This window comes from Salminus brasiliensis, chromosome 23 (assembly GCF_030463535.1).
Source record: "Salminus brasiliensis chromosome 23, fSalBra1.hap2, whole genome shotgun sequence".
Lineage (NCBI taxonomy): Eukaryota > Metazoa > Chordata > Actinopteri > Characiformes > Bryconidae > Salminus > Salminus brasiliensis.
Genome location: NC_132900.1, coordinates 8,795,431 through 8,818,700, shown reverse-complemented (window position 1 = coordinate 8,818,700; position 23,270 = coordinate 8,795,431). Strand labels below are relative to the sequence as shown.

At 42.5% G+C, this 23,270-nt stretch overlaps 1 protein-coding gene across 3 annotated transcripts in view; it reads left to right on the top strand.

Moving 5' to 3' along the window:
• sirt6 (sirtuin 6) overlaps positions 1–21,718 on the top strand; it is a 28,512-nt gene extending 6,794 nt beyond the window's left edge. The window contains exons 1-7 of one of the 3 annotated variants that reach the window (XM_072668659.1): positions 3,836–3,903; positions 8,877–9,059; positions 10,045–10,104; positions 12,534–12,629; positions 13,829–13,909; positions 17,742–17,865; positions 18,781–21,718. In XM_072668659.1, coding sequence (XP_072524760.1) covers positions 8,899–9,059; positions 10,045–10,104; positions 12,534–12,629; positions 13,829–13,909; positions 17,742–17,865; positions 18,781–19,239 — 981 coding nt within the window. In that variant the 5' untranslated portion in view covers positions 3,836–3,903; positions 8,877–8,898 and the 3' untranslated portion in view covers positions 19,240–21,718. Of the gene's footprint in view, positions 1–3,835; positions 3,904–5,127; positions 5,169–8,876; positions 9,060–10,044; positions 10,105–12,533; positions 12,630–13,828; positions 13,910–17,741; positions 17,866–18,780 lie in introns of those variants that run through there. The other 2 variants (XM_072668658.1, XM_072668657.1) reach the window with 2 other exon arrangements.
• The last annotated feature ends 1,552 nt before the right edge of the window (positions 21,719–23,270 follow it).

The following is a 23,270-nucleotide window of genomic DNA, read 5'->3' as shown; positions in this document are numbered from 1 at the left end:
ATCGTAGCCTGATGCGCACCTCCCAAGAAATGTAACTACACGTTGCAGCAACATAGACCGCAACAGCTGGTCCAATTGGCCTGCTTGGTAGTATCGTATTTCCACCTCCGCATTTATTTTGCTCTCTTGGACTCTTAGACTTCGGCCCAGGCCATAGTTTGCCACCATTTTTAATATCACTTGGTCAAATTGAATCGGTTCAGTGGCGGTACGTACCACGTCTCCTCCAGCGTCTTCTCTACTTAATGCAGAATTGCCGAAATGTTAGTAAAAGTAACTGTTGTTTGATGGCTATTAGGTCCAACTAATCTGCATAGTTACAGCTGCTACAGTAGCATAGACACCCTATCGCTATATAACTAGTGTTTTGGCAGTGTAATTGCAGAGCGAACAGTGTAGGCCACTTGTGCAGGCTGTCTTTAGCTATTCCTTGACCTGTTTATCCTCCTTACTGAAGGCAGAATGTAGTTCAGTTACAGAGAATGATATGATGGCAGTAAAAACCACTAACTTTAGGATTGTGAAGATGTAGAAGGTTCTTTACAGCCGTGAAAGCTGGACAGTAAACGTCCGTCAGTAAAACTATTGAGGCATTTAAACTCGTAATTCGGTCGTACCCTCCCAAAGAAAGTGAAGCCCCTTGTGCACTCATCTCCTTTGCCACGGTTTAGGATGTTTAGGATGACACTTGGACACTTGTGCCACCTTTTGAAATTCATTAGATGGTTTCACACTGCTGCATATGGGGTTTATGCAACCATAGACCTGTCAGAGTGCCCATGCTAGCCCCTGTTGAAAACATCTATATGGGGCGTGTGAGCATCAGAATTGGACCGCGGAGCAGTAGAAGGTTGCCAGGTCCCACGAGTCCCTTTTTACTTTAACATCCCATGGCTGACTGGGTAGATGTGCACCACTTACCAGGGGAAGTAATGGTGCACTAGAATGCACTGTGTGAAAAAGAGAAGCCAGTGGAGGGAGTGGGATGCTCTGAGCAAGGTGTTCTCCTGGGAAACCCTGGATCCTGGCGTTGATATGGACGTCAGTTTGATACAGGGAACCTACCTAATGCCCTGCCATATCCAATTTTCCACGCCATAGCAGAATTGTCATGTCAGTCAGGAAGTACGCCCCACGTGGTTCACCATCAAAGCCCGAGAAACAACAATGCACCGTAGGTCTGCATTTCTATTCAAGAAGAGATCTCCACTGTCATAGGGGTGAACTCTGCCTTCTTACAGGCTTCACTGTCTGTGTGTGTACAGCAGGCTTGGTGACAGAAGGGTATGAGTCATTAGACAGAGTGATGGGGAAAGAAGCTGCTCGTTTTGCCTGCAGTGTTCCTCCCATTAATGTTTCATAGGAGCAACAACTGTCAAATAGAGGTGTGAAGGAGCAGCCAGGCAGGGTGCACATCTGACATGTGTGTATACACGCACACAATTATTCCAAGTGCACATACAGATCTGAAGGTGTGGAGGCAGACACAAATTCACACAGATTCACACAGACAGAATGGAGTTAGAGCAACCTCAGACAGAGCAACCCTCCCCCCCAACCCCCCCAGCCTAAATATAGACTATTCTAGGACAAGATGGTACTGGCAGTGATATACAGGTCACAATACAGCAGGCTTATATGCTATAATGTAAACAGTAGACCAAGGCAGTTTTAGTTGGGGCTGCTGGAATCTCACACAGTGTTATTAGTAGGCCAAATTTTGATATCTCTCTCTCTCGCCCACTGGCTTTATCTCCCCCACCTGTGGTCTTATGTACCTGCCTTTCTGTCCTTAGGTTTCCAGCTACTCAAATCAGGGTTGATATTCACTCACAATGTAGTTAGTGCATCGACCTGCGGCTTTTGAAACTCTGCCTTTACAAAATTGAGTGGGTGAAACTACTAAGATAAGGGGAGGGGGAAAGGACCTTGCTGTCACACCTGCCCGCTCCTGCCCGCCCACTCCATCCACATCACACACTGGAACTCCCCATTTTGACACAGGGTAGTCCTTTGTGCAGACCTACCCACATTTCCCTTTGGTCATCGCCTACCTGCCATGTCTTCTTTTTTTATGACTATATCTGTGCATTATTTCATTTCTAGTGTAGGTTATATTGCTTCATGGCACAAGCCTGCCTCTTTCAGCTCCCAGCAAGCGACAGTACCCGCCCGCTCGCTCTAACCTGATGGCTCTTTGCCCGCTATGACTGCAGCTCTGCAAATTTGGTACCGCCCACTAGTGACTTTTACGATCATACAGAATACGCAGGTAGTGCACCACCCCCTGAAGTGAATGTCTGAATTGTCCCCAAAACAGTACAAACTGTAATTTTCTAAGCTGCTTTCTCAGCATACTTTTACTTGCCCTTGGTAGTCAAGCAATCATAGACGTAAACCCTGAAGTTGGGGTTGCCGCACAGCTGTCAAATATAAATTATAAAAAAAAGGGAGAATTTATTAGAAAATGTGATTTTTGCCAGGTTTTGAAGGTACTTGCTGCAGTGTGTATTTTCCATTTGAGTAGTAGGTTTGCCATGCAATTATAAATACATGTTTATTTATTTAATATATAGTAATATGTGACTGTATATGTAAATAAAAAGTCATGTGAAAAACATAGGACACTATTTAATGTTTAGTTCTTTAATTTAAAAATATGCAAATATTAAGAATTGAATAGGTAAATATGATGAGTAAAGGTGACGTAATTGCAGATGTCAAATATTTAAACCTTAAACCATGAACATGGTAATTCAGAGATTGCCAAAAACATTCATGATATCACAATATATCGCCGTATTGGTAATTGGAACACAGCCCCAGGGAGTGCACACTTGCAAACAAACACTCTCCTCCAAATGGCTGTAAGGCAAATGCTAGGCAAACACACATGCTCCAACAGCACACATTCAGAACTTCTTTTGGAGGAAGTATTAATGAACGTGACATTGCTGAATATGAGAAACTGTAGTTTAGCTGGAAGCACAGTGAAAGTAGAACCCGCACATTCCCTACATTTATTATTAACTGCGTACCAGACTAAATTTAGCCATTTTTTCTCCATGTGTAATGGATCACGGTTCTAGCTGCTGATGGTCTATTTTAGCAAGATCAGTGCAGGACTGATTTGACTCTGTAAGTTAGTTTCCAACTGACGTTAGCATGCGTTTCGCACCCTGATCGTTTCTAGATATAGCCTTCTATCCGTTTACATTTTTACCATTTTCCTGGATCCCATTTATGCTTTTCCCCAGTGTGGCCAGACAAGATCTGATGATGCTTTTCCTGTATAAATGCACATTTGCATATATCGGTTCCATTTTACTGCTAACCTGCTGTAAACATGGTTTCTCACCTGTTATGATCAGTGTATCATTTTCAGCAGAATCTGTTGAGAACATGGAGTGAACAGCAAGCAGTTTTCCTTTACCAGTGAAGCTGGTGGGGAATTGGGCCTGCTTTCACTATATTGGAATACCATTCTTTTGTGTACACATCATAGCCATTACCTGCTATGTGAACACAGCTTCATTTTAAAGAGGTGCAGGTCCACAGTGTGAACCGACAAATCATAGGAAATCCGATACCCGGCAATGGCAACTGCCAGATCGGCATTAATGCGTCATTTATGCAAATCCGTCTTAATCTTCATAACTTTGCACGAGTGGGAGTAAACCCTTGACGGCGACTCGTCCGTTACTATGGTTACACTGCGTTTTTGGTTTAGCTGCACAAGCGAGATCGCAAAGATGATGTAAACAAACAAGCATGATGACCTCCAACAGGAAAAATCTAACAGCTCTTCAAAATCAGGGTACATCAAGGATGTTGAGGTGGGGGAAAAGAGAGAAGGGCAGGAGTCAAAGGAGCTTCTTCATGCCGATCGAGCCTCTTTATCCAGTATGTGTCTCTGTTATCTCCGAGTTTGTGTGCTAGCTGTTTCCTTCACAGCAGGTATAAGAAAGTAATTTAGGGCCTGGAAGCTGTATGAACAAAGTCCTCCGATAAGTATTAAAGGAACGTTAGCAGTTGGAGGTTTTTTTAATCGTAATGAAAGATGGAGGACAGCTTTGGGTGTTAAAGTGTGCACTGGAGTAACTGTTGTGAATGTATTTATGTGACTAACAGGAGGCAAACATTTGGGTACTCAAACAAGGATCACGTATGAGATCTCGTTGACCCTTCTCTGGATGAACCTTTTGAGTGTTCATCCAAGCAAATCTGATTTGTACAGTAAATCAGATTTGGAACACTTTCACCTGCTGTTTAAACATCACGGTAGGCGCTGTTTGGACGGGGTTTGATTGGCAAGGATTCTTAGATCGATTGCTGTCTAGATCAATCCTGTCTGTGTTGCTTTCTTGATTGTTCTCTTAGAAAATTCCAGGTAGAATTACCTACTGTTTTTCACAGAACTCTGAGGTGCTTTGATTATTTTAGTCCAGTTTGGATATATATTTGTTGTTTGGTTGCTTCTAAGGCCAATATCACCACACGATTTGGGTGGGAAAAAAGGTTGTAGTCTCAATCTTTTTCCAAATTGTGGAGCTTTCCAAATTGCAGATTGTTGTTGGAACTTGCTTTTGTCTGAGCTGAAGAGCTAGGGCCTCCAAGTGGTCCAGGAGACTAAGGCTTAGTTGAGGTCACGATCCGTCTCTGACCATCTACGAATGAAGGTTGAGTGATCCAATCGTAATCCAAGTCCTAGATTTGTTTATTCTAAGACTGCAATGATGTGTCAACAAAGCTGACGTTAATCATATAAAAAATGCCAGGTGCATTTTTGTCTTTTCAAAAATGACTGTCAGTATATCTATATATATATATATATATATATATATATATATATATATATGTGTGTGTGTGTGTGTGTGTGTGTGTGTGTGTGTAACCAAACAGCTTCGGTGTGATTGTGTACTTGTAGCTCTGTGAAGGACAAAATATGCACAAATTTGAAGGTACGGTCATGTTATTTTTAAGAATGTTGATCCAATCCAGTGGTTCAGGACTGGAGCTGATCCAGGCTTGTTTTAGTAGATCGGTTATGGTCTATTTTAATCCCAATCCAGTTTTGAGTCTTTACTTTAACCGTAGTGTTCAGCGCAAGGCTTCATTAACAGACATTATGCCCAGCCGACAGCCAGCAGTGCGGACCTTCTCAGAAGGTAAGTAAAAGAGTATAGAGTCTGCAGTATGGAGCTTTTTTACAGTGGCACATGAAAAGTTCATCTAATCTAAATACATCAGTCCAGACTGTCTCATTATAGAATCTGCTCCTAAAAATAAAGTAAGCGTAAGGATGACACCCAGCATCAAGAGATGAGCAGCGGGCAAAATAACTTGATCTGAACGTCCTTAGTAACTTTACTAGATGACCGTTTAAATTTTTTAAAATGATATGTTAATATGTAGTAGTATATATTATTTAGTTATTTACATGCATTTACAGGATTAATAGATATCAACCCTTGATCGTATATGTTTACTGTGAAGGAGCTTTGTTGAGTTATGTTGGGTGAAGGAAGTATCTGTGTGTGTGTTTGTTAGCTGTGAAACACAGAAAGAGAATATGTAATGAAGACACCCTCATGTCTGCTCTGAATTGGATGCTGTCCCCCCGCGTAGGCCTCTCCATCTTTATGTAAATGGATCAATCTTCCTCACTGCTCACACTGAGGACCTCCATCTGGAATCAATTGGCTAGTTAAAGGCTCCTGTAACGACTGCTGATAACCCTCTACACTCTAATCAAATCCAAAACAGTTGGCTACAACCTCTCCCTGTGTGTTCCTACCTTCCATTCCCCCTTCCTACCTTTTGCTACCTTCCTTATTTCCTTCTTTTTTCATTTCTCTCTCTCTCTCTCCTTCCTCTAGTCATCGGGGCCAAAAAATGCTTTTATTCTCTCGTCTCCGGTTACCCTCAGGAGCTCAGATCACAAAGCCAGTCTGTTGTCATGCCATTTCTGTGGCGACAGGGAGGCAGAGAGAGAGAGATGTCAGAAGGGAAGAATTCAAAGAAGCTCATCAGCAAAGATTTGCCTCAGTTCTCACTGCCAAATATTTAAGAAGCAGGTCTCGCCCATGCATTTCCATTCCCACAAAGCGTCTGACCTAGTCCAGTTATTCCCCAGTGCAGCAACAGTGCAATTCTGTGGTGTGGCTTGAGGATCAGGAGTGGAGAACTTTGATTGGAGAAATGAGTCATTTACATACTGTTGCCTGTTGGCAATGATGTGATGGGAGTCCATATGATTTATATCATCCATCCTTCTTACCTTCTTATCCTTCATGGTCAGAGCCACATTGGGTCTGGGTCTGCCTAGAGACTTGGCAGGAATACCCCCCCTGGGCAGGGCTGAAGAGTGATGCTGATTGTGAAGAGATCTTGAGGATCGTCCTGTAAAGATCCTAAAACTGCTAAGATTTGACCCTGTTAAAATCTAAATGAACTCTAAACGGATATAAGCACATCTGAGCAGTAAAACAGTCTTGGTGATTTGGTGAATATTATCAATAATTTATTGATTGTTCCGACAAGAGGAGGATGGGTTCCCCTTGTGAGTGTGGTTTCTTCCTCCAGCTCGGAGGGAGTTTTTCCTTGCCACTGTGCCTTTGGCTTGCTTACTGGGGGTCTTTTTGTTTTCATGTCTTCTTAGATTGTTGATTTCTGGTGTTTCTACTAATTACTGATTGTGTAAAGCTGCTTTGTGACAACAAATTTGATTTCATTTAAATGATACCCTGTTATTAATTACATTATTCCAAATCTCATCTCATCTCATTCAAATGGGGCTTAACATTGTTTTTGTGTATGATAAAGCTGTTTGAAGATAGGATACACTTGGCTGGGGGCACTTGGATAATTACATGGTTAAGTTATTCTGTGCAAGTGAAAGCCACTGGCTCGCATAGAACCCATCTATCATTTAACTAAATAAATGAACCTAACTCTTAACGCTAATGTAAAACCTCTTAAGAGCTTTCCAAGAGCCTTCAACAGTCAAACAAAAGCTCGATTATTGAGGGTCCAGTTTTTACCCCCTGACCACACACACAGCTGGAGCTGCGTGAACAATTTGGTGGAAAGTGCGAAGCTTCCAGCTCCCAGTTGTCTTGAACACAGCATGTGATTTGAAATGGCACTCTCGCACTGTGGGATGTGATGTTAGCCGTGCCTTTGGTCCAGTGGAGAAGGAGAGTGTTTGGGTAGTTTGACGATGATAACCTACTTTTTGAAGCTCAGGTTATGAGAAGAGATTCAATTCAAAACAGAGAAAACATTTCAAAGCTTAGCAGTAATTATCTGCCCTGTGCCGGGGGTACTCCGGCCTTGAGCCCAAAGATTCTGGGTGGACCTCGAAACCAGGAAGAAGCAGATAAGATGAGGAGCCTTTTCAGCTCTGTCACTTATACCAGAATTTCCAATCCTTTGGAAATCTGTCTAACATTACAGACGTTCTGTGGTAAACTTACAGAACCCCACCATCTCACCATGTAAAGCTAATACCTAATATGGGAATAGGCCTTTAGTTTATCTTAAGGCTTCACATGTCTAGGTTTGACTCAAACCTTATAAAAGAGAGGTTAGGAGGACTATCTGTGGCATCAAACACCTGTTCAAGGGCACTCAAGACATGGATGCCAGCCTTGGAAGCCCACTTCTCAAACCTTTAGGCAGCACCTGCACCCATATTGAGTAGGCTGGACGTTCAGATTTTGTACTTTTCCTACTTGGAGGTCTGGAAACTTTCCAGTTGCCATTTGATCCTGGATACAGAAACGGTTACAAGGCTGAACTGGAAGATTGCTGACGAACAAGTGTTCCACTTTTATTGCAGTTAACAAACCAGCTAACATATCAACCACAAACCGTGAAAACACACAGAGTGAACGCAGATGTTCCAGATAGTTTCAGAGCACAATGCCATACGCCAGAGTTGTAAAGAGTAGCCATGTGATGTGACTTGAATCAGTGGAGGGACATTTATGTGCAGATCAAGAAAGTAAGCTCAGTTTTGACTCCACGTTTGAGGATGATAAGCCCAGTGTGACTCCCATGGCCGTATCGCAGCGGCAGAGGCCCTATTGCAGGATCCCTCCAATACCTCCTCAGTAAAAACATGGACATTAAGATGATAAGAGCCTCCCTATAAATGGAGTAGGCTCTTTTAGTTTATTCTTTTAGCAAGAAATGTAGAATTTGGCTTGACGCTTAGACAACACCTTCTCAAGTTTCATTTTTCGTGGTCTCCAGAGAATTGGATCCGCTCCTTTAGGCATCAGTGAAGCCTGAATTCCGTAAAATGTAAAATGATAGCGATGTGAATTTATGTGTCTGGTGTATTAAGTTCATAGTTGAACTTACCGCTAGGTTTCACGCATTTAATGTATTCGTTTTGGAAGTCTGCTGGAATAAATGAATTTCGCTTGCTTCTTTTACCCTCCAGTGTCCGACTCCACACTTTCTGCTGCTACCTAACGATACCTATACCCATCAACACAGATCTATCTCTAGACATGAGCTAAAACAGAGTAAATAAATAAAGTGTGTTGTTTTTTGTTGTTTTTTTGCCTGTTGTTGCTCACCCAGTGTTTCTCCTGAAATCAAGCCATGCTTGGATATTGATGTTAGATGATTAGTTCTGGATCACAAACACTAAGGTATTGATTATATGGAGCTCCTTCACTTCCACTTCTCTAAAGCCCAATCCTGGGGCACTATATGCCCCACTCGCCCAAGCCTGGCATTGGATGTGGTGAGCCTAGACACATGTGCTGCTGCTCCAGAACATCAATTGATTTCCTTAGTTGCTCCTTGTAATCCCTACTGTAACGAGATCTGTCTGTGTATATGTCTGTGTTCTTCTCCAGAGGCCCTAAAGGCGTGTGGACCATGGAGGAGAAAGGGGAGTCGCCTCATTTTGACACCACCTTTGAGGACGCTAAGCCCAGTCTGACTCACATGGCCCTACTGCAGCTGCAGAGAGCTGGCTACCTCAAATACCTCATCAGCCAGAACGTAGATGGCCTGCACCTGCGCTCCGGCTTCCCCAGGTAAACAGACGCACATTAACGCCCAATATTTTTTTTTATGGCTCTAATGACAGTTTTGGCCTGCTTTGTAGAGTCGGTACATTTTAACTTGTGGAATGCACAGTCAGTATCAGCTGTAAAACCCAAGCTTATACACAGTTTACCACATGCACAATCACTTCACTGTGGTAACCGCTGCCTGCAAGATGTGTTTAGGCAGCACTTTCTCAGATTTTTGGATTGTTTAAACACATTTAATAAAACGTGGCTTAAACTTAAAGCAGCATAATGCGAGAATGAGTATTTTGTGCTCCTGGGCTCCCACTACAATTAGGACTGTTACATATGCATTTCTGTCAAACCCATGCTTATACACAGTGTACCACCTGCAGAACCACTTCAGTGTGTGTGACTGGTGGTGAAAATGCTATCTGTGAGCTGTGTTTAGGCAGCTGTCCTCTTTTAAAAAATAGAAAAAGATTTTTTTCCTAATAAAGCCCGGCTTAAACTTAAAGCAGCACTATGTGACAATAGGTATTTTGTGCTCCTGGGCTCCCCCAACAGTTTGAAAGCACCATTTGTGCTGAGAGATACAGAACAGTCACTGAAAAGGAGGATTTTACACAAGTATGTCTGGTAGTTTAGAACAATCACTACAGCTTCACTACGCAAAGTGGAGTTAGCGTTCTGTGCTGCTTTGTTCTCCTGAAGCTTGTTGTTAGTGGAAGTGAGCAGCTGTCTGATGGAAAGGAGGGAGTTGTAATTGTGCTGTTAATGAGCAGACACAGCCTGAATGAAAGGAGCCTTGCTGTCTAATTGAACACGTTAATGTGCTGAAATGTGCTGGTGATGAGAGCAGGTCCCCTTCCACCAACTGCTTGTTTTTAAAAGCTTTTTTTAATCTATTAAACCTTTTTGTGTTCTCTCTCTCTCTCTCTCTCTCTCTCTCTCTCTCTGTGTGTGTCTTTCTTTCTCTATTGGTCATTAATTCTCTCTTTCTTTTCAGGGATCGATTGTCAGAGCTTCATGGAAACATGTTTGTTGAGGAATGCGAGAAATGTGGCAAGTGCGTGTTTCCACCATCATTATTTTTCACCTTCCGTTGCTGTGTTTTAACTCATCCTCCCTGCTACTCTTCTCTCTCTCTCTCTCTCTCTCTCTCTCTCTCTCTCTCTCATATGTGTGTGTGTGTGTGTGTGTGTGTGTGTGTGTGTGTGTGTGTGTATCTTTCCCTGTCTGTCTGTTCTGTCTCTGGCTGTCTGTTTCACGCTGTCTCTCTGTCTCTGGCTGTCTGTTTCACACTGTCTCTCTGTCTCTGGCTGTCTCAGTCTTGGGTTGTCTACTTCATGCTGTCTCTCTGTCTCAGTCTCTGGCTTGCTCACTCTGTCTTCTTTTGTCTAACTCTCTTTCTCTCTGTCTTTTTCCTTCGGTCTCTCTGTGTTGCCCTTTCTCTCCCTTTTGCTCTCTCCCTGTATCTCTCTCTATGTCTCTATTGGTCTATTGCCTGCTGTGACCTTTTCTCCTGATCTGTCCGTTTCTGTGTGTGTTTTTACTCCAGGTGAGTGTGTGTTTGTGTCTTCTGCCATGTCTGCTCTCCCGTGTATGTGTGTCTCCTGCTGTTTGTTTCTGAGTGTGTGTCTCTGTCTCTGTGCCATCTCTCTTCTTCTCCCACATGGCCGTCTTCACCCTCTTCTACCATTTCCTGGAAATGGCTTCAGTTGGTGTCTGAGTTTGGCAGTGGCATCTGGAGACAAGTGCTGCCAGCCAGTTCAGCTAAAACAAACAAAAAAAACCTTGATATTGGCAGCATCCTTCTTGGCATGTCGCAGAACATACAGAACAAAAGCAGGAGAACAGCTAGAGAGCCAAATACGTTCCGACTCCACCGTTATACCAGCAAACCTGGTTTCAGCTTGGTTGGAGTCTGTGTAAATCTGAGCAAACATTTGTAGTTCAGTTACTGGGGTGCAATGACATTTAAATTAATTGACTAAGTCATAGTTGATTAGTTGGTGACATTATCATGTGTTTCTCACTCCAATTAGGAACGATTCAGGATGCACGTGAACCACGGATTAATCACCAAACTTGAACCACAACAGTGAGGTTTTACTGCTGCTGTTTCTTTATACAGTAATAATTCCCTCAATCTGGACGCAGAGCTGCAATGAACACATACAGACTGAGCAGCCGCCCATCCCAGCAACGGAGAGTGTGGATAAAACCGGTACGAGAGAGAGGCAGTAGCTCCACTCTTTCGCTACATCACAAATGGACAAAGTAAAATAAAAGTCTAAATAAACATGACTAATATAAACAGTCCTGAAGACAGTGGAAAAATAAAAGTCCTGAATATAAACAGAATAAAAATAAGTTACTAATACAAATGTGGCACTGACAAATATACTTTCAAACTGAAGGCTAAAATTACATAGGGAAATGTATTTAGTTTTGTTATTTTATCTCTGCTAATTTACACATCTTTGGTTTTAAATTCTGACAGAAAAACATTAGACTTTTATTGCTTTTATTAGCAGGAAAGTAATTTTTTTCTTTGTTTTCATTTTTAGTTAGGAAATGCATAAAACATCCTCAAGATAAATTTAAAAGCTGATGGCTACTCAATTAGAATTGTAATTCAACTATCAAAGTCATTGTTTGTTGCTGCCCTGTGCACCGTTATGAGCGTACTCAATCTTTCAACCTGTTGTTGTAGCAACACCTTTTGACTACTGGCTACTGTTCGTTTATTTGCATTTATCCTTGTTTGTATTATTTGTATAATAACATAAAAAAATAAGCAATGACCTTGAAACTGGCCAGCTGTTCCAAATATCTTGCAAGTTCATATAACCGAAGCTAAATCCAGACTGCAATCATTCAGTTACCCACAAAATCCAGGAGGTTAATTTCCTGAGAATTACACTCTGAACCTTTAGAAAACTTTTGACGTTTATGTCACTCTGGCTCATTTAATCTCCCTGCCTCTAATGCGTGTGCAAGCAGTCATATCACGGCTCAAACAGAAGGTGCGGTCTGAGCAATGGTCCCCCTGGAGCGCTCGCGAGGCTTCAAGAGCCCTGCTCAGGGCGCAGTGACCGAAGCTAAAGCGAAATGATGTGTCCTGCCTTGTTTACAACCTCCTTGCCATTGGTGGCCAGTGCTGGGTCCTGTCCCGGCCAGGAGGGATGGACGCTTGCCTGCCGGCAACACTGTGAGGTGTTAACCGAAGCCCTTAGCTGTTAGCTTCCACCGCCATCACACTTCCCCTTGGGGTTGTACAGCTCGGATAATTGCGACATTTAACCCTTGGTTTATACTTTTGTGTTAAAGTGGGGTACAGGAAAAGGGTCAGTCTGTGGTTCTTAGAAGTGCTAGGTGTTAAATTGCCTGAGGGCTGACCGTGTAATTGTATAGCAGCCTTTTTGGAAATGCACATAAAGCCTAGTGATGGTTGTTGTGAGATTTGCATTTTTGTTTTTTGTTTTTTTACAGGCAGTACGTGCGTGACACAGTAATTGGGGTGATGGGTTTGAAGCCAACTGGCCGCTACTGTGAAGTTACTCGTTCCAGGGGACTCAGAGCCTGCAGGTGTGTGTCTCTGTGTGCGTCTGTGTGTGTGCGTCTGTATGTGTCTGTAGATTTTTAACAAAGTGTGCATGATCGGGGTATAAATCACTAACCCTCTGGAAAATTATTATCCTGATTCAGGATGATTTTTTAAAACAATGTACTGAATGCACAAATACATAGCACTAATACAGTCTTAAAACTAAGGTGCTACAAAGGGTTCTTTAAGTGATGCCTTAGAAGAACCACTTTTGGTTCCATATAGAACCATGTTTGTAAAAGAGATTTGGAAAAGGTTAGAACACCCCCCACATAAAAGAATTAGAATCAGGTCCACCACATCAGATGCAGATGCTTAGAGTCTTGGTTTCTCCCAAGGTTTCTTCCTTTTAGTATGAGGGAGTTTTTTCTTGCCACTGTCGCTACCACCTCCATTGTGGTGCTTGCTCATAAGAGGTGTGGACCTGGATCTCTGTAAAGAGTTTTGTGACATTTGTTGTGAAGGGTGCTTTTTTTTTTATTACATTTTTAATTGAATTGAATAGAACATTGCGATTTTATAGAACGCTAGCAAGAATTTGGGAGGAGCCTGTCGGAGGTGGCGTGAGGAAAATGAGTCCATCTGTACTAAAACTGAATCGTAGGTGGACCATGCAACATGACAATGACCCAAAACAATCCAGTCAATCCACCCAGCCATGGCTTAAAAATAAAATAAATAAATTCTGGAAAGTCACAGCCAGGATCTTTGTCCTATTAAGATGCTGTGGGGTGGTTTGAAAAAAAGCTGAGCATGCAAGAAGCCTCTGAAGCAACAGCTGAAAGAATTCTTCATGGGGGAGGCGGAAAAATGTTCTCCCAGTTGAGAAGACAATGATGGAAAACGTCTAATTGAGGTTATTTCATCCGAAGGGGGGCATGCTAGCTATTAGGACGTATAGGGTGTACTGACTTCTCCCTGAGTAGGACTTGGCATCTTTTTCATTTTCTTTGGTTTGCAAAGCTGATGCAATTACATCACCTTTGTCTATAGATATTGTTGGAAGAAGGTGAATTATTGATATGTCCACATTTCTTAATAAAAAACTAAATGTTTAATGGGGTGTCCACATTTTTTTCACATGAGTATATCCAGGAATATATGTGCCCAAAACAGACCTAACATTATTAATTTTGTGTAAAATGGAGCACATCTGACTGGTGAATTTGCTCTTCCGCAGAGGGAAGCTGATCAGCACAATCCTGGATTGGGAGGACTCGCTGCCTGACAGGGATCTGAACAGAGCTGACGAAGCGAGCAGGTGTGTGTTGGGTGAGAGAGAGGGAAATGGAAGAAGAGACAGGCCAGACAAGGCCGGAATGTTAGAGCAGCTGTCAGGTGGAGAGAGACAGGGCTGTTATGCTTATCGGTGTGTGTTCCGGCAATAGGCTACCTGTGGTCACAGAGCTTTGCTTTCATGGTTTAATCATGTTACACTGAACCCACACACAGCTCTGTCTCTCATGGACCCACACACACAGACCGATAAATTCATAATATGCCGTAATACATGCTGTACAGCAACCATGAAGCCTTGATTAGGAAGTGATAACTCCTTTAAGAGCAGAAAGATCATGTTCCTCTGAGGGGGAATCTGTTCTTCAGCGGTGGGACAACATAGCAGTGATGAGGAAATGAGTGAATATAAATAACTACACAGTAACATATATCCAATGTGTTTAGGACTGTTCAGGGGAGACCGTGGTCTGTGTATTATTGTGTATATATGTAATGTTTATGCCAGTATGATTTGGGCTGAGGATCATTCTGAATGTCCAGTACTGATACCTTGATGTTCTCAAATGTGAATTAAGCGTTTAAGCAATATAAAACGAGATGGAGTGTGGTATTGCGAATATCATCAAGGCTGGGGTTTGATTGCATGTTGATGTTATTCGTGGTTACATGTGACCTGTTGCTTTTATACAACAGTTTTTACAAAATGAAGAAACTAAATAAATTCATGCAGCCATGAATGTTATACTGAATATTGTCACGGTCTTAAAAAAAAAAAAAAAAAAAAAAAAAAAAAAAAAAGGAGAGAGGAAAAAAAGATGACTTTACAAGAGCATGCAGAAACGGCCTTAAAAAATGGAGATAAATGGTTTTCATGGTCTGCAGCGATATGTTTTAATACAGTCAGCTCCTTCCACCGGAAACCAAAAGAGGAAACAAACACCACAACCATCCTTACCCAGAGAAATAAGTAATTTATGAGGCTCCGGTGAAGTAGATGTGTCGGGTGCTTGTGTTACTCCTAAATAGGTTAGCGCTCAGGCTAGCGCCTTACCTGATAGCCTCGCAAGCACCCGACATGTCCGCTTTACCGGAGGTTCATACACAAGCCATTTCTCTGGGCAAGGATGTTGTAGTGTTGCTTTCCCCTCCACAAAATGTTTAGAGCAGATGTATGTAGGTTTGGTGGATGTTTTCAATTTAGCACGTTCAACCACAGATGCAGGTCCTCTTTTTATTTGGATATTTTGGAGTTTTTTGTAGCTAGCTCTGCTCTAAATAGCATTAAATAGCTTATTGGAATATTGGGATACTAGAGCTAGCTACTTTATGATCAGTGTCCACAGCGGTAGCGTACTTCAGACTGCCTTCACTTTAAATACAATTAAATACAGTACAATACAGGCACAGACCATTTGGTACGTAATGACCAGACATTTCACACAAAAGCAGAAGAAACAGACTTTAAAAAGTGGGCAAAACAAGATGGCAAACCTTGTCTTGACATTAAGCATGTGTTGGATGAATGGCTTTAGTTAGGTAAGCTGAGGGTAAGGAGATCACTGTATAAACGCCTCCTTCAAAATTTCAAATCATGTGGAGGTAGATATGGGCATCTGAAGGTTTCATGTAGTTATACAGTAACATGCATGTGGATCTCGGCAGAGGTGGCCACTTTAGGACCGAGGCAGTAAAAATCTTACAGTATAGGCGCATTTGCACATAGATGGAAAAAGCCAGTGCACAATCCTTTCAGCGCTCGTGTGCATACCACAGCCTTCTGCAGTCAGCCCGGTCACGCTTTCTGAATTTGGGGCGAGTCGTCTCAAGGCGCCCGCAGCAAAGACGCCCAGTGACAGAGTGAAGAGACCACAAAGTCCAGCGCGTAGCTTCTGACCTCTATTTCAGGAGCTCTGCGAGTGTCCTGTCACTTGGATGAGCACGTTGGGTCTCGCTATTCATGCGACGAAATAGGTTGCTGTCCTTGAGAAGCGCCCGACTGTGCTTTTTTTTTTTTTTTTTGTATAATCTCTCCTCAGGACACTATGGAGAGATTGTTTGTTTGAGAAGATTACTCTCTGAAATAACAGAGCTCTGCTGTCGCTGTGGCAGCGGAAATGACCGCCCTCACTTGCTAATTAGCATGGAGATCACTGATCAGTCATGTAGCCCCAAATTGATTAGAAGGCACTGTGAAGCAACCTTCAGTGTGATAGTAAAGGAAGATAGTCACAAAAAGACTAGGGGCATAGTGGAGGGTCCCTGGCACTTGGTGAAGTAAATGGTACTGCAGCGGTGGTGACGACCTGAGAGGACATTTTAATGGTATCCCTGAAGAGGCAGATGTTTTACAGTTTTCATCTCATTTAAGGCTCTTTTTTTTTTTTTTTTCCTACAGCAGCCTTCTGCAGTTTTGCCCAATTTGTGGGAGCGATTAACAAGTAGTGGTGTTGGAGTTAATGAATTTAATGTGGTGATGTTATAAATTATTAACCCCACTATTTTTAACACTGTTAACACGTTTTAAAAGAGGCCATGACTAAAACTGTCATTGTTCAAACACAGCTTTTAAATGACTTAAAGCGTCACTAGATAAAACCACTGTTAATTCAGGCTGATACCATGCTGTGAATCCTGCAATGCTCACAGGAAACCTATAGTTAAATCTACGAGCAGCAGAAGCAAAACTATCAAAAGCTGCAGCGCAGCAGAGCTCCAGTTCCCATCGTGAGCTGCCACTGTAACAAGAATCCCTGAGCTGTGTGAAATAGGTATTTGAGATTCGAGTAGATTCTAAAGCATTCTAAAGCAAACTCGCCATTCCTAAAGCAATGGTGGCTGGCACAGGCGTCTTTTTAGCTGCAGTGGCCTAGTTGGGGACCAGGCACTTCCCTTCGAGCATGTCGCTGCCTGGTGATGCCGCATAAGCGGAAGGGTGAAAAGAGGTGGTGGCTGACTTTGTATGTGTCAGAGGAGACGTGTTAAGAACTTACCCTTCTAGTTAAATGGCAGTACCAAATTAACCACATGTGCGTGTTAAAAAGGTGTTCTTTGCATTATCCATAGGAACCCACACCTTACAATGTCCATTTTTAATCCCATTTATATACATTATATATATATTTATATATATATATAATGTTTTAATAAAAACATTAACATTACATTTGTTTTCAGGGGTGATGAAGCAAAGGGGATTAACATTTTTGCCACTTGAATTTAGAGTTTCATCTTCTGATTGGACAGATGCATTGCTGTGACTTAATTCAACAACTTTTCACATCACATAATTTCAATTTTTCACATCCCTCAGACTCGCTGTGACGGACCCATGCAATTCTAAGTTGTATTTATTTAGTACCTATTTATTTAGCACCTGGTAATTATTCAGGACCCATTCATTAGTGAACAGGTACCAATTCAATTAGTAGCTTCAATGGCTGCAAATTTTATTGGTACCCATTGACTAATTTGTAGGTCTTGAATAATTGTCCGGTGCTAAATGAATAGATTATAATTAATAATAATATAATAAACTTATAATCACTAGGTACTGGTTAGGTGCTGGATAATTAGTAGGTATATATATGAAAACAAATTTAAGGCTTGTGTTGAGAGGAGAACATCTTTATCTTTAAATAAGTAAATAAAACTAATTTGTTAATTAATTACCTAAAATAATCCTGATTAAATATTTGAATGAGCCTTACTAACAATATATTGTGTCGCCTTACATGACCAGCCAACACGTTGAGTCACCACACTGTAGTGCAAGTCATTTCTTTCATGCTGTGTGTGTCTGTGTGTGTCTGTGTGTGTCTGTGTGTGTCTCTGTGTGTGTCTCTGTGTGTGTGTAGGAGAGCTGACCTGGCCCTTACGTTGGGTACATCTCTACAAATTAAACCCAGCGGCGATCTGCCTCTTCTGACCAAACGGACCGGAGGCAAGGTGGTGATAGTCAATTTACAGCCAACTAAGCATGTGAGTTTTTGAACACACACACACACACACACACACGAAGAGTGAATAGCCTCTCAGTCAGAGTCTCTCTCCACCTTCCCACCTACCTCCACACGCATACAAATCCTAATCCCGCTGCTATATTGAGAGACATCTGCACACCATCCATGTGATGTCAGCAGGCACCAGAATTATTCTAGTCTCGGCAGGTCAGCCTCACAGAATCCACACAGAAGTTCTCTCCAGTCAGGCGCTTTTACGCTGATGAAAACCTGAAACCGATTAAGAAGCTCTAAAGCTGTGTGTCTGAATGAGTTGGTGGCCGTGTCCCCCCACATTTTCTTAATGCCTTATATCATTTTTTCCCTCTGAGCTCCTCACGTTTCGCCCCACAATACTCAACACTTAATCCTGTTACGGTTATGTTGGCCGCGGCACCTGTCGCTGTTTGACTGGCGTCTTCTCGCACTTTGGGTTAGATATTTTTTTACTTCCTTGCGTCATTCTCGCTGTTGGTCCTGCAGCTAAGTGCTCAAATTGGATTTATTTGTGGCTAATCTCTTTCCAAATGCAGATATGAAAAAAAAACTCCAGGACGTGCCACGTCATGTGTTTATGGATGTTGCTTAATACAATTTAGCAACTTGTAAAAAAAACCCAAAAACAGCATTTGGAAATGATGATAAACCACACACATGGCTTTTTTAATGCACATGTCGCATTGATCTGACATCCATGTGTGGCCTAGGTAGGTTGTTCCAGTTGGTATATACAAATATAATAACAGCATATGCAAGGAAAGTAAGTTCCCAGCAGGGTGTGAAACCTGTTCCACTCTTCCGCTGTTCTACTGTTTGTCTTTGCCATACCATTTAGGCCTACATTGTGTCTGAGACTAGACCTTGTTTAGTTACCAATGCCTTCGCCTCATTGCAGGACAAGCACGCACACCTGGGTATCCATGGTTATGTGGATGAGGTCATGGGTCAGCTGATGAAACTGCTCGGACTGGAGATTCCAGAGTGGGCGGGGCCAACGCTGTGCGAAAGCTCAGGTGGGGACGCAGACATTCTACCGTTCGGTGCTTGGAAGAAGGAGGTGAAGATAGAGCTGAAGATAGAGGAGAAGAGGGATCTCGGGCTGAGGAAGAAAAGGCGCACCCAGGGCAAAGATGGAGAGGTAGATGAGAAGGTAGGAGTCAAAAAAGAGGAGGAAGAGGACACAACAAAGTCATGTGAGCAGGAGATCGTGAGCGACGGTAGGTCTGAGCCAGCCTCAACACACAATGTCAATGGCTTGTCCCAGAACACTCTCTCCTCCTCTCCACTGGACGATACGGACACAGAGAAGCCGCGTGAAGCTAAAAAGCCACGGACTGACCCTCTTTCTTCGTAGAGCTCCTGGGTAAAGGATGTCTGAATCTTGGAGAACTACCAGCAATACAGCAATCTCAGGCAGACTGCTTAACGCAGCTAAGATTCAGTTGTACTGTACTTCTCTGCAGGCAGTGGCCGTCTATGTCTGTTTTCTTGCAGAAGACTGGAGTCTTGTTGGGGCTGTGTGTGTTCAGGGTGAGCGATATGGCGAAAGAATATAACATCATGGTATATGAAGGTGTTTTGTGATGTGTATATGTGTACGCAAGCTTCTCTGAGGTTTGCGAACAAGTTAGAACAGACAGCAAAATCAAGGACACACATTTTTAAATGGCTGTGAACAATTATTGGGTAGATTGAGGTTTTAAATTCTGTGTTAAGTGAGGAAGGGACAGGAAAATAAATTAAAAAAATGGTGAAAAGAAATAATAGACTAGCATTATAGGTTCACATTCAGTCAGCTGGTTCTTACTATGGTTCTTCTTTATAATAGGTCTAAATCTTGCTTGCCACACATGATAAGAGGACCACTGGTTTGAATTCCGAGTTTGCTTGCCATCAACAGCCGGAGTCCGAAAAATGGGGTTAATGGCACTTCCTCCCCACGTCACTCTTAGTGTGATGTTGGTCAGCACAGGCCTCCAATTGCTTTTGTATTGGACCTGGTGATCCAGTGATTTCCTCTGAGCACGTTGGCTGTCTAACGATGCTGCATCAGCAGTCGTTAGAAAAGAGGCAGTGGCTGGCGTCATGATGAGTCACAGAGAAGAGACGTGCTCGTCTTCACCCTCCTAGTGTTTGGGCCATTGCTAGTGAAAAAAAAGATTGGGGTGTCCCAGAAATCAATGATGAGACCCATAATACACTCATAATGCTCAGAAAAGTGTGTCATAGTGTACCTAATCAGAGCAACAAAACATAACGGTCATATTGTGTGTAGTGAAATGTCACTTTGCTTGTAGAAAGTAGAAAGACCCTAAAGCCACTGGTAATGATCCATTGAGTTGACTTGATTCAAATGTGTTCAACGTTTCCATATGAATAAAATCTATTAAATCAACACAGTGACTTATTTTTGGCAATAATTGTGTTGTAATATTTTATTCATGTTGGAAATGATGTAGGGGACAGCAGGGCAAGTTGCTGTTTTGAACAGTGAAGTGAACTGTGTAGGCTTGAACTTTGAAGACCTGAACAGAACATCAGTGTGCAAAAAAGTTAATATGTCTAAATTATTATTGTCTGCACCAAAACAATAAGTGTCAGAATCAATGTACAGCATGCTGAATTGTCCTTTTCCCCCAATTCTGTTACTGCCAGTTAACCCACCTGTTCGTGGCTAGCCCTAGCACTAGCAATGCTCCTGACACTAGAATGCTAAGGACCGAACATATCGCTCTGAGACATGTGAAGCCAGCTACCCCCTCTTTTATGCACCAGGTCCCCGGCTCCACCACACCAGCCAGGATTCAAACTAGCGACCCTCAGGCCATAGTGGCAGTGCATTTAGACCACTGAATAAATTATTTTATTATTACATTTTTAGTTGAACAAAAATGATTGGAATCGTTTTTAGGCAAATTTTGTACCCATGGGCCTTTTGACTATTATATTTAGCCACATATTTTAGCAAACAAGTCAAAATACTATAATAGGATACTTTTTGAACAGGTAAACCCAGAGTTTACCAGAGTGCACTACAATTTTCAGCTAAAAAGCTCAAAAACAATTTTCATGTTTACTTTGACAGCTAACCCCACTGTGTGGAGGCTGTGCTTTAGCCTGGCTAGTTACTTACTGTGCGTCAAAATGGTGCTACATTACAGCCACCAAGAACGTGACAAAAATAATATAGAAGTATATTCTGTGACTTACGCACACAGGTCAGTAATCAGCTTTTACAATAAAAAAAGCCACGTTTATGCTCTTCTGGGTCCATCTTCTTTAGATGAAATTTTGCAGAACACAAATTTTGGAAATACAAAAACATGAAACTGATTAGCAATAGAAAATGTCAGTTTTGCTCCAGGTTAGATTTTGCCCTGCTCTACCCTATAATTTAAAATTCAATACATTCATTGCATTTTTCAGTTTAGTAGCTTGTCAGTTATGGTGTGCAGCTCTATGATATCAAGAGTGAGGTTTCGTCATGTCAGTACGAAGAACCTTCTGGACTTTGTGCTGAAAGTAATCTAACTGAAATGTCCAAGTTGAAGAAAAACTATTTATGATAAGAACCGTTGGAATGCTATAGAGTCAGCATGCTTGGTGCGACTGATGGGTTTTGTGGCTTGTAATCTTCCACAGTGCAGTGAAGTGGTAAACAGCATTGGCTTTACAGATACGGCGGACGACACCATGACTGAATCAAAGCATTCAACCAGACGGCCTGTATTTCCTTCTATTTGTGTATTTTTAAATTATAAGATGGTGTTGCTTTATTTTATAACCTTTTTTTTTTATATCCAGCCTGAGTTTGTAAATAAACACCAACTTCAGACGGGGTGGCAGTGTATGTGTGTGTGTATTCCTTTATCTCTCTGTTTGTGTAGGGGCGAGGAGGGGGTCTATACGCAAAGAAAAAAAAAAAAAAAACATGGGCTGAATCACACTGGAATGAAACAACTACAATTTATTCGAGCTCAGGTAAGGCAACACTGCCTTATCAGCAGCAACATAGCTGTAGATTTGTCCCCCATGGCTGAATAGGCTGAATGGAGATTTCCAGCATGTGCCCCATGGGTGGCCGCACCGGTTCTGAAGCGGTCTGTAAGCAGGAGCGGTCAATAAAAAGGCCGATTGACCGAAGGAAAAGGCTTGCTACTTCTGTCTGGCCAGCATGTTGGGGATTATGGCCACAACCTGTCTGGTGTCGGCCTGATGCAGTGATTGCTCTTTGGAGAACATGATTGCTGGCTGCCAGGCCGGGTGATGCGATTACTGTTTCCCGGCTTGGCAGGACAAGGCCGTTCTGAGCCATTCTTTGGAACGTTTCATCAGGAGTGAGTCCCTTCAAACCCTCTCTAGCTTGAGAGTCACCTCAAGGCTCCAACATGTATGGAGTTTTACAAGTGGCTGCAATCTTCTATGTAGGCCTACCTCTACCTTTGTTCGCTCACATTTCCGTGACCAATGCGGTTACTCTAGTGCCTGTACAGTAAGACGCGAGGACTTTACCAACACTCAGTGTAAAGTATTTGTTGGTGGTGGTGGTGGTCTTAACCCAGCAAAGCACTCATGAAAGCTGTTTAGCCCAGTGAAGAGGGTGTAATGTAGGCTATCGACAGCAAGGGTTTTCTCCTCCCATTAAAAAATAAATTGTGTTGATCAATCAAGAGCTACATCAAATGCTACCTGCAGGTCCTGTAGTGCTGGTTTGGGATTGTTGGGAAAAATTTCCCAATTTGCCAAGTTGGAACCACCAGCTTGCACCAAAAAATCTTGACAAAAATATGCCCTCATTTCCTGCATTGTTCTCGGCTTTATCTGTGCAGACATATAGCCAGTTGGGGCCATGTGTGTGTATGCGTGGGTATTTTAAGCTGTGTGTGTGTGCGTGTGTGTGTGAGAGAGAGAGAGAGAGCGAGAGAGAGACTCATCTTGTATTTCGGGTGCAGGAGAGTCACTTTGATCCTGAGCATGAAATTTGCCCGGTCACAGAAGAACCTGCCTACACTGGAGGAGCTGCTGCCTAATCGCGCTGGTGTTGCGCTACAGGAGACAAATGGTGGCAGAAAAGAGACAGATTCAGCATCTCTTCCATTAGAGCACTAATGAGAAGGTTATTCTGTTAAAGCTGCTGATCTGTCTCACTCTGTCTCAATGCCTCCCTGATTCACTGTCCTCATTTGCTTGCCCTGCATCCCCTTTTTCTCAACTCCTGCCTCTGAGAGGGTGAGAAGATGAAGCGACGTCATTTCTTTTCATTCTGATTGATGCAGCCATACTCAAGACGTGGGTTTGAGGACTTGTTGCACAGTTGTCCTGGCTTAAAGGGTCCAGATGCTACTACTCATTTTGTTCACAACAAGGAAAAGCCATTGCTTATGC